Here is a 14,815-nt window from a genome sequence, read left to right on the forward strand (position 1 = left end):
TTCTCAAATCATTTGTAGTTTAGATACTTATTTGTATAATATTGTAATATTGCTAGCATTTACTGAGGTTAACATTATACAAACGTGATCATTTACCTAAGAATTGTAGACCTTTATAAGCTATGCTGAAAGCCTTTCAGACGTATGATAAATGTTATTAGTTGACTGCCTAATTGACTAATTTTTTTTTAATTGACCTCTTATTGGAGTTTGTAGACTTACTTCTGAGAATATGTTAGATATGTTTTTTTCCTGGGATCTGTGGACTGTCTATTTATTTAGTCAGGTGTAAATGTTGAATGCAGTTCTATTCCAAGGCCTACTTACAGGGTTTGGTGAATAGATACCGAAATTGAAAATATCTGAATGTATGCTTTTCTAAATCTCTCTCTTCAGGATGACGTAGCTTTCCCAAAGACTTAGAAGCTAAACAGAAAATGAGCTTAACATCCTGGTTTTTGGTGAGCAGTGGAGGCACTCGCCACAGGCTGCCACGAGAAATGATTTTTGTTGGAAGAGATGACTGTGAGCTCATGTTGCAGGTAATTGCATCCACCTTCTATGTCTACTCAAAACCTGAAATTGTTATGAAGTATTTTTCTTTGAACAGCAACACTACTTTACTGTGAACTTTGAGCTTTCCAACTCTCCGTCTTTAAATTCTAGCTACTAGTTTAATTTTTTCCCTTTTGTACCATTTAAAAAGAAGTTCTAAGTCTTGGAGATTATATATTAAAAAATGAGAACTTTGAGTAGAGAAGTTTATTTTTAAGAAGTTTCACATTATGCACTTTTAACACACAAGTAATAATTTTATCTCCATGTAAGTGTACTAATTCATAAAATTAGCATAGCATGAAGTAAAACTGAATTTTATTCATGGGTAGTTGATTGATACTGGAATTAATCTGTTTCTTTCAGAGATATTCATATTTATTCATTATATCTTCTAATAGTTTGAGCATGCAGATTGTTGGTATTTAAAACGGAATTATTTTTAAAGGTGTGTGTATGCTCAGTCGTGTCCCAACTCTTTGCAACCCCATAGACTGTAGCCCACCAGACTTCTCTGTCCATGGAAATTTTCCAGGCAAGAATACTGGAGTGGGTTGCCATTTCTTTTCCCAAGGGATCTTCCCGATGCAGGAATCAAACCCATGTCTCTTAGGTCTCCTGCATTGGCAGGTAGATTCTTTACCACTGTGCCACTGGGAAGCTTCATTTTAAAGCAATTACTTTTAAAACACACTTTTAAGATATTTTTGAGCAAAGTAATTAGCAAAAATGATCCCCAAGTTTTTGAGAACTTTGTTAATTTAATAGGTCCTGACAGTCTAAAATAAAGTTTTATCCAATTGCTGTCCCCGCTTTTATTGATTAAAAACTGAACAAGTGCTTAGAATAGAGATGTTTATTGTGTTAGCCCAGTGGTTCTCAATTGGTATGATCCTGCCTTCTCTAACTTTTCCAAAAGATATCTGCAATATTTAGAGACATTTTGATTGTCATGCATGGTGAAGGACTGGAAGTGATTGCTACTGACATTCAGCAGGCAAAGGTCAAGCAGGTTTGCTAAACACCCTACGGTATGTAAAATACTTCTTCATACCTCCTCTGTTACCCCCAGAACACATACAACAAAGAATTATTTGCTCAAAAATATCAGTAGTGCTGAGACTGAGAAAACCTTCATTATCCCCAGAAAAGTCAGATTTGCATATATTTATATACATTTTTACTTTAAGAACTTACAGTTTTGAGACAGTAAAAGTAAAGCCACTGTAGAGCTATATGAGTTACATGTTTAATGATACCTTAATTAAACAAATTCAGTGAGAAATAGAATAGTACAAAGATTTTCTGGGCTCCTCAATGTGATGGAGTGGTGAGACTAGCAACTAAGAAGAAGGCAGTAATGATTCTGTTTGGATATAGGCCACTTGTAACTGAAACATATTTTAGGTTCAAACTGGGTAGAACTCATTCTTTAGAGAGTGGAAGAGGTTGTTTCTGCATGGCATTTGTCTTGAACCAGCCTAGCAATATCTTAAGAAATATGGGAATGGCTGTTTAGGAACTTACAGGATAAATCTCTTTTTACACTTACAGGGAGATAGGATTAAAAGACATGACTGGTGAGGTGTCTGTGTCTTGGTTTATGTGTAACAAATGTAGGTTATCTGACATTTAGGTTGGAGGGAGGAAACTGAGAGTCCAAGGAGACCAAGACGCGATCCAGTATCAGAGAGGAAAGAGCTACACAGAGAAAGAACTCTGCAGAGAATTACCCTTGAGTATGTGATTGAGTGGAACTTCCCTGATGGCTCAGTGGGTAAAGAATCCACCTGCAGTACAGGAGACACAGGAGACGGAGGTTCATTCCCTGGATCAGAAAGATCCCCTGGAGGAAGAAATGGCAACCCACTCCAGTATTCTTGCCTCAGAAATTCCATGGACAGAGGAGCCTGGTAGACTTCAGTCCAAAGGGTCACAAAGAATCAGACAGGACTGAGCAACTAAACGCACACACATATGTGATTGAGTACAGATCAGCACACATGTGTGAAGAAACTCCCCAAGGGCAGGGGGAACAAAACTCAAAAAGATTATAGAGTTAACAGTAATTGGCACTAACAGGGTTAGAAATGATTCCTATTTCTAACAGCCAGATTGGAGATCTTCATAATTCACAGGGCATTGGTCTCTACCCCTCTGTATTGGGGAAATAATTAATGCTAGTCTGAGTTCTACTCTTATCTAAAAATATTAAAAACAAAAGGGTCACATTTTTTAAAAAGTAATTTAGCTGTATCTCAGAGCAAAGTTCAAGAATATTTATAGGAATATAGAAATATCCATCATCCAAAAAGGTAAAATTCCCAGTGTCTGGTAACCAGTAAAAAATTATCAGGCCTCTAAAGAATCAGGAAAATGGAACCCATAATAAAGATTGGTTAAAGATTATTTAGACTTCCCTGGTGGCTCAGACAGTAGAGTGTCTTGCTTATAATGCAGGAGACCTGGGTTCAATCCTTGGGTCGGGAATCTGGAGAAGGGAATGGCAACCCACTCCAGTAATCTTGACTGAAAAATCCCATGGACGGAGGACAGTCCATGGGGTCACAAAGAGTTGGACACAACTGAGCGACTTCACTTTCACTTTCAAAGATTTTTTGTTTCTGAATAGTTTGGCAAAGTTGCAAAATTTAAAAATGGCAAAGCAACCTTCAAAAAGAAGAATAAAGTTGAATGGCTCACACTTCTCAAATTCTAAATTTATTATAAAGCTAGCAATACTGGAATAAGGGTAGACATATAGACAAATGGAACAGAATGGAGAGTTCAGAAATAAGCCCATATGCCTATGGCTGTTATGTTTTGAATTGTGTTCCCCCAAAAGATGTATGAAAGTCTTAATACCCCATACTTACGAATGTGACCTTATTTGGAAATAGGGTCTTTGAGGATATAGTCAAGTTAAGATGGAGTTATTAGGGTGGGTTCTAAGCCAGTATAACTTGTGTCATCAGATGAGGAAAAGACAGACCCACAGAGAAGACAGCCATGTAAAAATAGAAGCAGAGATTGGAGTTATGCTGCCAGAAGCTCAGGAAACATGGGTTATGAGAAACTGGAAGAGACAAAGGAAGATTCTTCCCTAAAAGTTTTAGAGGAAACACAGTCCTACCAACTCCTTGAATTTGGACTTCCGGAGTCCAGAACTTTGAGAGAAGAAACGTATTGTTTTTAACTGATTTTACCACCCAATTTATGGTACTTTGTTGTGGCAGCCCGAGGACACAGCTGCATTAGGTTTTTGAGAAGGGAGCCAAGTCTGTTCAGTAAAGAATGGTCTTTCCAACAGATAAAATTTGGACAACTGTACTTCCACATAAAAATAAAGTGAGTTTGGTCCCCTGCTTCACAACATATATAAAAATTAACTCAAAATGGATCAATGACCTGAATATAAAAGCTAAAGCCATAAAACCCTTAGAATAAATCATAGGGATAAATCTTTATGACCTTGGATTTGGCAGTAGATTCGTGATTCATGATACCAGTCGCACAAACAGAGAAAGCAGAAAGTAGATAAATTTGACTTTATCAAAATGAAAACCTTGTGCATCTTAGGATACTATCAAGATTGAAAGGACAACTCATAGAATGGGAGAAAATATTTATAAAAACATATATCTTATAAGAGTTTAATATCCAAAGTATGTGAAGAACTCCTACAACTCAATAACAGATCACAAATATCCCCCTTTAAAAAAATGGACAAAAGACTTGATACATTTCTCCAAAGAAGATATAAATATGGCTGATAAGCATGTGAAAGATGCTCAACATCATTTGTCATTTAAAAAAGCAAATCAAGGGACTTCTCTGGTGGTCAGTGGTTAAGAGCCCACCTTGTAATGCATGGGACAGGAATTTGATCCCTAGTCCAGGGTGACTCCACAAGCCATGGGGCAGCCGAGCCCACGTGCTGCAATGACTGAGCCTGTGCCCTGGAGTCCCCACCCACACCTGTTGAGCACATACTCCAGAACCACTGAAGCCCATGTTCCCTAGAGCCTGTGTTCCACAGGAGGACCCACCGCAAAGAGAATCCCACGCACCAGAGCTAGAGAGTAGCCCTGCTTTCCACAACGAGAGAAGGCCCGAGTACAGCACCAAAGACCCAGTGTAGCCAAAAAAAAAGAAAAAAAAAAATCTATATGTATATATTCTAGACAAGAAATATCTAGAACAAGCAATATCTAGAAATATCTAATACAAGCAAATATCTAGAACCATCATCATAGAGATGCAGAGTAGATTAGTGATTACCAGTGGCTGGGGGAAGGAGACTTGGGAGTTACTGCTTTACAGTAACAGAGTTCTGTTTGGGTGATGAAAGGTTTTAGAATCCAGTATCATGTAACAGTGATGTTTGTACAACATTGTAGATTTAATTAATGCCACTGAATCATACTTTTAAAAAGTTTAAAATGATAAATGATATGTTATATATGTTTTACCACAGTAAATAAATGAAATCAGTGGCAACAAAATTTTAAAATATCTTTGATTTGATTCAGATATTATAATTGAAAAAATGCCTTTATAACAAATTTAAAGAACTGAAAGCAATTTTTACCAGTATAAGAAGTCAAAAATCAACATTTTTATTTAAAGTTCATCAATGTGTCTAATGTGGACACCTCTTCTACTCATGGCTATTTTGTAAATTTATGCTTTGTTTTAAAACTAAAATATAAAGCTGATGAGGAAACTCAATGATCAAGTGAGAAAAAACCCAGTTTTTACCTATTCTTCAGACTCTACCTCTAAAAATACTTATGCTCTTTATCTGATTGGAGCATACTTCTTATAGCACTGCACTAGACAGTGTATTCTCTGAAAAAAGCCCATGATTTGATCAGCATAATGGTTATCTGGTAATCAGAATCAGTTCTATAAATTAATGGAACTTCTTAGTACAGAGAGACACATCTTGGGTATGAAAGTAAGAACAAGTATTTTTACAAATTGTGTTTAGTTTTTAAGTGGTTTAATCTTTCATTGTATATTAGTAAAATAAATGGATTATTTGAAACATTATTCTTTTTATATTATTTCTGAAAAGTGAACTAAGCTCATGTATGGCTTATACTTTTGAAAAGTGAATACTTGCAAGTATATAAATATGAACTATATTTGTTTTGAAAAATGAGAGCTCTTGAGTTGATGAAGTTATGTTTTCATCTTAAGATGTTACATAGATTAAATGGTTCTGCATTGGTTAGATCAGTTGGTTTGATAATTGAAATTGTTAGAAATAAAAGTAGTACTATTTTATTGCTTTTTAATGATTAAATAAAATATCTTTTAAGATTTTGTTAGCCTAATTAGCATTTATGGTTTAAAAACCCTTCATTTTTAACCTACAGGAGATAACTGGTTAGTTGCTAGCTTTTAGAATCTCTGCTAGATAGTTTTCAGCAGTTTTTTACCTGTAATTAGATTTACTGGCAACAATACTTTGATGACAATGTAGCTTAAAACGTACTGCAAAAAGGGAACAAATGATCCCGTGAGGTCATATGATCTGTTTGATTGCAGTTAATTTTTGTTGTTGTTGTTGTTAATTATGACTAAAAAAAATGTTTGGTTGGTTTTTTTTGGGGGGGTGGTGGGTGAGGGTAGGTTTCATCTCACTCCGAAAAAGGTAGTGTAAAGAATGTGGTCCTTGAGAAGAAAATGTGCTTGGATATTAATGAGTAGGTGATTTTGAAATTAAGAATTCTGTTTCTACCGCTTAATCTTGGAAGACTTTAACAAATTAATTTGCTGTGCTTGTTTGTCTTGAAGGATGATTATACTATGTTCCCTAAGACATGTTATGTAAAACAAATCTTAAAGAGCCATGAATGCAAGGTATAAAGTATAATTAAGGATAAAGGTTATGTTTGCTTTGCTTTGAGTGACAGACAGCACTACTGTTAAAAGCACCGTGCTGTTGAATAGCACTGTCTCTTGTTATCATTATTCATTTATGTTGTCTCAATTGTGCCTCAGCAATTTTTGAAAGATATAACTACCTCCACTTTGCAAATGATAAAATTAAGATTTAGAAAGATTTAGTGACTGGTTTTTATTATAATATATTGGATTCCTCTGTATGCAAATGATTGCCTTTTGAAAAGAGTTTTCAAAATTCTGATTTTTATATTCATAAAATTTTTTAATTGCCCCAAATGAATGAATTTTTCTCTTTTGGAGAATCATCATCATATTAATTAGACATTTTTTCCATACATAATAGTAAATATAATAAAATTATATTTGATTCATTATTTAATAATTTTGTATGATGTATTAATGATGGAATATATTTTGAAGCTCATAGGTTACTAATTTTCATCTATTCTTTGGAGCAAAGGATAAATCACTATTACTGTGATTGTAAAAATGCAACTGGATGTTTAAAGAATCTGTCAACTACAATATCTTTTAAATTTTTTAAGTGATGGTGACATACAGTGGCAGTCTTTTCTCTTTTTAGTTTTTTCTTAGCTTGTTTTCCGTGTATTTCTGTCTTTTTTGCTGTCTTAGATTTTAGAGAAAAATAATAATGTTGGTCAATAGCTGTTTCGTACCCAAACCATGTATGACATATATCAAGTAGTCGCTTGTACCATTTCATATGCTAGTTTTTAGTTACAGATTAGTCAGTGTGAGTCTTTGATGCTTTTTTGTTGTGCCTGGCCTGAAATTGTTTTTTATGTTTTGACTTTATTCAGTGGCAGGCTTTTTCTTGTTTGTTTATTGCAGGAAAGGAAGTATTTCTTTTTAAGAAAAGTATTATTGCTTCATTTTGATACTCTTATTTTCCAAATTTTTCTAGTTTTATAATTATCTGAGAGACAGAATTGGTTTGGTTTGGTTTGGTTCTGTTGTTTCAAGCCATCTTGTTTGTCAGCTTCTTAAAATTTGGCCTGAACTTTGTAACTTCTGTACTTTTTTAATTTTATATATGAGAAAACTTTTCTACCTCCATCATTTATGAAATGAGATTGGCCAAATAGCGTGAATTTTCTTTCCATCAAACCTTTTTAAACATATGGCTAGGTAGGCCCTGTGCTGCATGCCGCTGCTTCCCTGGTGGTTCAGACAGTAAAGAATCAGGCGACCTGGGTTCAATCCCTGAGTCGGAAAGATCCCCTGGAGAAGAGAATGGCAACCTACTCTAGTATTCTTGCCTGAAGAATCCCGTAGACAGGAGCCTGGAAGGCTACAATCCTTGTGGTCGCACATAGTCGGATATGACTGAAGCCGACTTAGCACACATGTTGAGTGCTGAGGTATCACTGTGTATACAGATGGGATCTCTGTCCTTAGGGTGTAGCTCTAGTAGAAGGAGATGTTTATATAAATAAGTAAGTATAACACAAGACAATGATGGGAGTTGGTGTGGGGTACACAAAAAAGAGATTGGTCACTTTTGCCTGTGAGAAAATGTGGGAATGAGGAATCTGGAAAGACTTCTAGAGGAGATGGCTTGAGCTGAATTATCTTAAAAGATGAATAAGTGGTTTCTGGAAAGTTAGAATGTGGTTGAGTGTGTGGTATTGAAGATAGAATGGCATTCATTATCTGTTTTTAATAGTTCCTTGTAGTTTGTATGTAGGATGTGAACACAAGCATTTGGAGAGAGTACGACTTAGGCATTAGAAGCCACCAGATCTTGGCAAGCCCTGTGTACTGTATTAAAGATTTGGTGTATTTTAACTTAGCCAGTAAGAGGCTTGAGGAGTTTTCAAGCAGGGCGGTTTTGCCTTTACAAATGTCTCCCATGTGTTTAGTCATCACGAAAAAAAACTATAAGCTAGGTGAACCTTTTGATAGAGTGATTAATATGAAGATGAGTAGTTTTACCAAGGTTCCGTAATTGGCAACTGGCTGGACCAGTTCTTTTTGACTCCAGAATCTGTACTTTAAACCAGGGGTCCTCAACTCCCAGACCACAGACCACTACCAGTCCATGGCCTTCTAGGAACCTGGCCACACAGCAGGAGGTGAGTGGCAGGCCAGCGCACCTTTATCCGTACTTAGAGGTGCTTCCTATCGCTTGTGTTACCAACTGAGCTCCGCCTACTGTCAGATCAGTGGCAGCATTAGATTCTTATAGGAGCTGGAACCCTCCTGTGAACTGTGCGTGTGAGGGATCTATAATAGATTGTGTTCTCCTTTTGAGAATCTAATGCCTGATGATCTGGTGGAACCCAGGCAGTGATGCTAGCTCTAGCTCCAGTGGGGAGTGGCTGCAAATACAGATTAACATTAACACAAGAAATGAGTGCCCTTGGATTGTCCTGAAACCACACTCTGCCTCTGGTCATGGAAAAACTATTTTTCATAAAACCAGTTCCTGGTGCCAGAAAAGTTGGGGACTGCTGCTTTAAACCACTAGGATTGGAGATCAGAATTGATATAAGCAGTTAGACTTAATGACTTCCAAACTCTGTACATCAGTTCAGTTCAGTTGCTCAGTTTTGTCTGACTGTTTGCAACCCCGTGGACTGCAGCATGCCAGGCTTCCCTCTCCATCACCAACTCCCGGACCCCACTCAAACTTACGTCCATTGCGTCGGTGACATGTACATGCTGGACTGAAAACTGAAAATGATACCTCCTCCCCATTTTGGATGGTTCCTTTGCTTTTAGTATACCAAGGATAACATAATAACCCAATAGTAAATGGTTGTTGAGTTCATATTCAGTGGTTCTCAGATTATTTCTTCATGTGGCTATACTGTTATTTCCTTTGGGTGCAAATTTCCAAAGGCTTATAGTTCATCTCTGAGCCACTTTCATCTATAGATAACTCACTAAGCTCTAAGAGAAAGAGTGTGTGTGTGTACTTTAAAAGAGACTCAAGAGCAATTTTCAGAAATCTGTTTGCCATTCTAATTCCTTTTTTTTACTTTCTCTTTCTCTCTTAGAGCTCTCCCATGAGTTTTAGAGCCCATATTCTAAGCGAGGATAATTTTATATTCAGGAACATATCACATGAAAGATGAAAAGCCTGTATGGTAATTTTTCTTGCAATGAGGTACATAACACATGAAGTTATCATTCACATGATTTCCATATAAGAGTTTCATATTATTTTTAAAAAAGTATTGTCATTTGATACATTCAACAAAGTCAGCTGATTTAAATTCTCAAAAGTAGAACTTTGGTAGAATTTGGTAGAACTCAAAAGTGTGACTTTGGTAGAAAAGAATGTTTTAAAATTGTGGCAGCTTTCCTCTTTAAAAAGTGATGCCAAATTTCTATTGGATAGTAACAGTTTAAATCTCATTTAATCTAGTTTTACTTTGGTATTTTCCTATATTTACAATCTTATTAAAGTATTTAGCCAAAAATCAGTGTTTTGGTATTTATTCTGGCATTTTCTTGCATATTTGTTTGTTTTTTTTAACTTAAAATTTTTTCTTTCAGTCTCGTAGTGTGGATAAGCAACATGCTGTAATCAATTATGATGCCTCTACTGATGAACATTTGGTGAAAGATTTAGGCAGTCTAAATGGGGTAAGTTAAGAGTTTTCTTTTTATCTTATTTGACTTTTTGTTTAATATTGTAAGAAAACAGATAAAAACACAAAATCCCGTTTGTGTTTTATTTCCTTTTCTTTAGTGTGCACCTACTTTTAAGTGCTTACTGGGTACATAGCACTTTGAGGACCTTATGCTAGAATATGAATGTTGCTTACGTTCCCAAGAAACCCTCTTGGTGGTTAATACTTAAAGGAATTCAGATGGTTGTTGGTTGTTATTATCTAATGGTTAAAGAAAAAAAAAGGCTTCTTTAAGGAAGTAAGAGGAGGGCTTGTCTTTACTGGATGACTTGAATTTATATGTGAGAAAAGAGTGGTAAGTCATGACAGTAAGAATTCAGAAAAGCAGTCTTTGAGAGACATAATTGTCATGCGTGTGGGTTAACTTTGGGCAAAAAAAAAAAAAAGATGCAAATACGGTTTGGTGTTAGATCATTGAAGAATCTTCTAGATTAGAGTACAAAGGAGTGAAACACATTCATTTACCTTAACAAATGTGGTGAGTTGTCTAAACTCTAGTGTCTGTTGTTGCTTCATTGGAGTCCTACATTGAAAATTTTTGTGTTATTACAGTGAATTTTTTCCCCTAATTCTTCGATTGATTTTTCTACATTGGCAGAATGTAAGTAGCTGCAGAATAAGAGAATGCTGACATGTTGAATAATTTATCTTATTTCTTCTCAGTTTTCTCATGGCTTTGCTAACAAAAACAAATAAAATTTTCTTGCGATCTGTGCTTTGAAATTCTTTAAAAGAATTTCACAGAATTAAATGTGTCTAGGCAATGGCAACCCACTCCAGTACTCTTACCTGGAAAATCCCATGGATGGAGGAGCCTGGTAGGCTGCAGTCCATGGGGTCTCTAGGAGTCAGACACGACTGAGGGACTTCACTTTCACTTTTCACTTTCATGCATTGGAGAAGGAAATGGCAACCCACTCCAGTGTTCTTGCCTGGAGAATCCCAGGGACAGGGGAGCCTGGTGGGCTGCCATCTATGGGGTCGCACAGAGTCGGACGTGACTGAAGTGACTTAGCAGCAGCAGCAACTACTTTGTTGTTATTGTTTGTCTTTCTCATTGGTCTATAAGCTGCAAAAGGGTAAGAATTTTTGCATACATATTCATAAAGGATATTCATAAATTATATTAAAAATATGTTCTGTTTTGATGGCATCTTTGTCTTTTTTTGGTATCAGGATAGACTGGCCTCAGGATGAATTGGCAAGCGTTCCCTTTTTTTTCCGTAATTTTGGAGGAGTTTGAGAAGGATTGGTGTTAATTTGGTAGAATTCACTGTTGAAATTATCTGGTACTAGTCTTCTCTTTGGAGAAGGCAATGGGACCCCACTCCAGTACTCTTGCCTGGAAAATCCCATGGGCGGAGGAGCCTGGTAGGCTGCAGTCCATGGGGTCACTAAGAGTCGGACACGACTGAGTGACTTCACTTTCACTTTTCACTTTCATGCATTGGAGAAGGAAATGGCAACCCACTCCAGTGTTCCTGCCTGGAGAATCCCAGGGACAGGGGAGCCTGGTGGGCTGCCGTCTCTGAGGTTGCACAGAGTTGGACACGACTGAAGCAACTTAGCAGCAGCAGCAGCAGCATACTTCTAACTAGTACTGCTTTTCAAAATATACCATTAAACATTATGTGAAAAAACATGTAGAAATTTGGCAAATATGGTAATTTTTTTTTCTTTTAATTGGAGGCTAATTACTTTACATTATTGTGGTTTTTGCTGTACATTCCATATCCTCCTGAAGGCAGCAAAAAAAGGTATTGAAGAATATTAACTCGTTGATGTAGTTAACATGTTGAATGATTAAGATAGAGGAAATAGGCAGATGAAATAGAAATTGTTCTAACGTGGGGCATGTAAGTACGCAATTTGGATTCTGAGGTGCTGTTTCCTTGTCCACACCTACAGACTTCTGTTTTAATCTCTGTCTCAGATGCTTTATCAGCCTTGCTAATGCAAGGTTTAATAATCTGCTTGTGAATCTGCTTGTGAACATCTGCCACCGTGTTAGACTTTGTGTTCTTCTGAACAAACAGTTCCTGGGCCTTTTGCTTCGGTAAACACACCACAGTGCCTGAACCCAGTGAATCTTTTTGAATGGAATTGAATGAATTTTCTGTATGAAAGACTTTGTAGAGAAATTTTTAATCCACTTCCATATGTGGAATGTTTTAAAAATGTTATATTCTGCTTTTAAAACTAGAAAATTTAATCTTGACCACAGCACTCATCTTAGGTGTCTTTACATTATATCTTGGAAAATAATAAGTGAGAATTAACATTCGTGTTTTAGTCTTTTAAAACATTGTGACCAAATATAAAAATTATGGATGTAGGTTATAAAAAATCAGGTGAAATATTAACTTCTAAGTTTATCAAAGCTGACCGTTCTTGTAATTTGATTGTACTCAATTTTCTGGAATACAGTAACTCATGGAGAGTAACATCTTCATTTTGAACTTGAAATCAGGACCTAGATTTGAATCTCAGTCTGTAACTTATGAGCATGATAACATTGAACAAATTACTTAAACCCTCTGAAATTCCATTTCCTCATATATATTCATAGTTGTGCAAATGCAATGAGTTGTGGTTCATGGGGTCACAAAGAGTTGGACACGACTGAGCAACTGAACTGAATGAGTTGAAGTTTATGAATGTGAAGACTCAACACAAAATTTAGTTACCTGACTTTGTTTTTAGAATAGTGAAACCATAATTCTTGCTTTATAGTAGTGTTGTAAGGATTAAATATATGTGAGTATCTGTCTGTTACAGAACTTTAAAACGTTATACAAATAATAAATGCACTGTTACCCAAATGAATAGCCTAAGAAATATGCCAGAATGGACTCTGGTAGCCAAAGTCTGTGAACTACCAGCTGTCATGCATTTTATTCATAGAAAACTTGGCTGTCAGAGGTGCAGGTGCTCCAGAGCACGGAGGAAGCAGGAAGAACTGGAGGCAAACAAGGGCTCTCATAGAAAAGAGAAGCCTCAAGGAGCTCGCAGGGAAACAGCCCACTAACATAAGCTACAGAAGCAGTTCCAGCTTCCTCAAGCAGAACAGCCTCATTTCTGGTCGTAATAACGTTAAGTATGGACCTACGTAACTTAACATTCATAGAATCTTAGAAATTTGAGCATTAGGTTAAAAGTAGTAACTTCAGAGAAGGCGCAGTGTAGTGGTATGAGCCCAGCTTGAATTCTTACTAGTGGTGTGATGCTGGACACGTCACTTAATTTTTCTGTTCCTCAATTTTTAAAAAATAGAAGTAGTAAAGTAGTACTCCTCTCAGGTTGTTGTGAATAAGTTAATAGTTTTAAACACCTAGAATAATATGTAATAAGCATTCAGTAAGTGTTAGTTACTGGAGTTCCCTGGTGATTCAGTGGTAAAGAATCTGCCTGCCAATGCAGGAGATGGCTAATTCTATCCCTGAGTTAGGAAGATCCCCTGGAGGAGAAAATAGCAACCCACTCCAGTATTCTTGCTCCAGTCCGTGGGGTCACAAGGAGTTGGACACAACTGAGCACGCACGCGCACACACACACATAGAAAAGTGTTAGTTACTGCTGTTATGATACGAAAAGCAGTTAAAACAACTTTGGCATCCTGTAGGCTACCTACTTTTTAGTGAATACATATGCAGTTAATTTTTTTTTTAAAGCACTATATCAACTTAATTCATAAATAGCTACCTGTGACTACTTTCACTTCTACTTCCTTTCACCCTGCCCTAAAATACACTTGCAAGTTACCTAGGTCCACACTTAACGTTATTACGACCAGAAATGAGGCTGTTCTGCTTGAGGAAGCTGGAACTGCTTCTGTAGCTTATGTTAGTGGGCTGTTTCCCTGTGAGCTCCTTGAGGCTTCTCTTTTCTATGAGAGCCCTTGTTTGCCTCCAGTTCTTCCTGCTTCCTCCGTGCTCTGGAGCACCTGCACCTCTGATAGCCACCACTGGCTTTTGCCATACCACTCCCATCCCATTCTACCTCAGCTCCCTGTGTTCCAGCCCCTGCTGTGTCCTCTTTCACACTGCATATCCCACAGCATCAGAACAGTGTAGCATAGAATGAGCAAGTAGGAAAGTAGTTAGGGGAGGAAGAGGACACCTTACTCGCTGGCAACATGATTGAGGTGTTGTGCTGCTGGCCACTTCCTTCAGATTTCCCAGAGCATTACTGCAGTACCTGGTCCTTATATGATTCTATACTGTCAATTATGTAATACATTTGCATTTAAATTAAACATGTTTATCTGGTTCAGTTGGCTTCTCTAAGGGTAGTGGTGTGGATGGGGGAGTTTGGGGAGCTGGCTTGGCTTGATCACCCAAGTGTTCTTGATGTGCAGTGAATGTGGGATTTGTAGTTCAGAGACCTGATTTTGAATCCCAGTAGTTCTACTTCTGAGCTCGAATCTTGATTGTTACTTCATGCTGTGTGCCTCGTTGTCCTCACCTGTCCTGCCTACCAGCTAGAGGTATGAGCAAATGATGTTATGAGCATAAGAAGTAAAACCTGTTTTTCTTTCTATATCTAATTTGTTAAAATGCTTCATAGCTGATTTATATAAATGATTTTTTTTCCTTTTGCTCTTTTAAATTTTCTCCCCTTTTATAATTTTAAACCATCAGAAGACTTTTTGCTCCCAGGTGTTCTCAATTATATTTTGAGAG

The 14,815-nt window shown here is 36.9% G+C and overlaps 1 protein-coding gene across 15 annotated transcripts in view; it reads left to right on the forward strand.

Moving 5' to 3' along the window:
- The window catches only part of CEP170 (centrosomal protein 170), a 131,343-nt gene that overhangs the window by 37,246 nt on the left and 79,282 nt on the right, over positions 1-14,815 (forward strand). For 14 of the 15 annotated variants that reach the window (XM_061382487.1, XM_061382490.1, XM_061382486.1 and 11 more), the window contains exons 2-3: positions 397-542; positions 9,997-10,086. In XM_061382487.1, coding sequence (XP_061238471.1) covers positions 438-542; positions 9,997-10,086 — 195 coding nt within the window. In that variant the 5' untranslated portion in view covers positions 397-437. Of the gene's footprint in view, positions 1-396; positions 543-9,996; positions 10,087-14,815 lie in introns of those variants that run through there. The other variant, XM_061382492.1, reaches the window with a different exon arrangement.

Source organism: Bos javanicus, chromosome 16, assembly GCF_032452875.1.
Source record: "Bos javanicus breed banteng chromosome 16, ARS-OSU_banteng_1.0, whole genome shotgun sequence".
Classification (NCBI taxonomy): domain Eukaryota; kingdom Metazoa; phylum Chordata; class Mammalia; order Artiodactyla; family Bovidae; genus Bos; species Bos javanicus.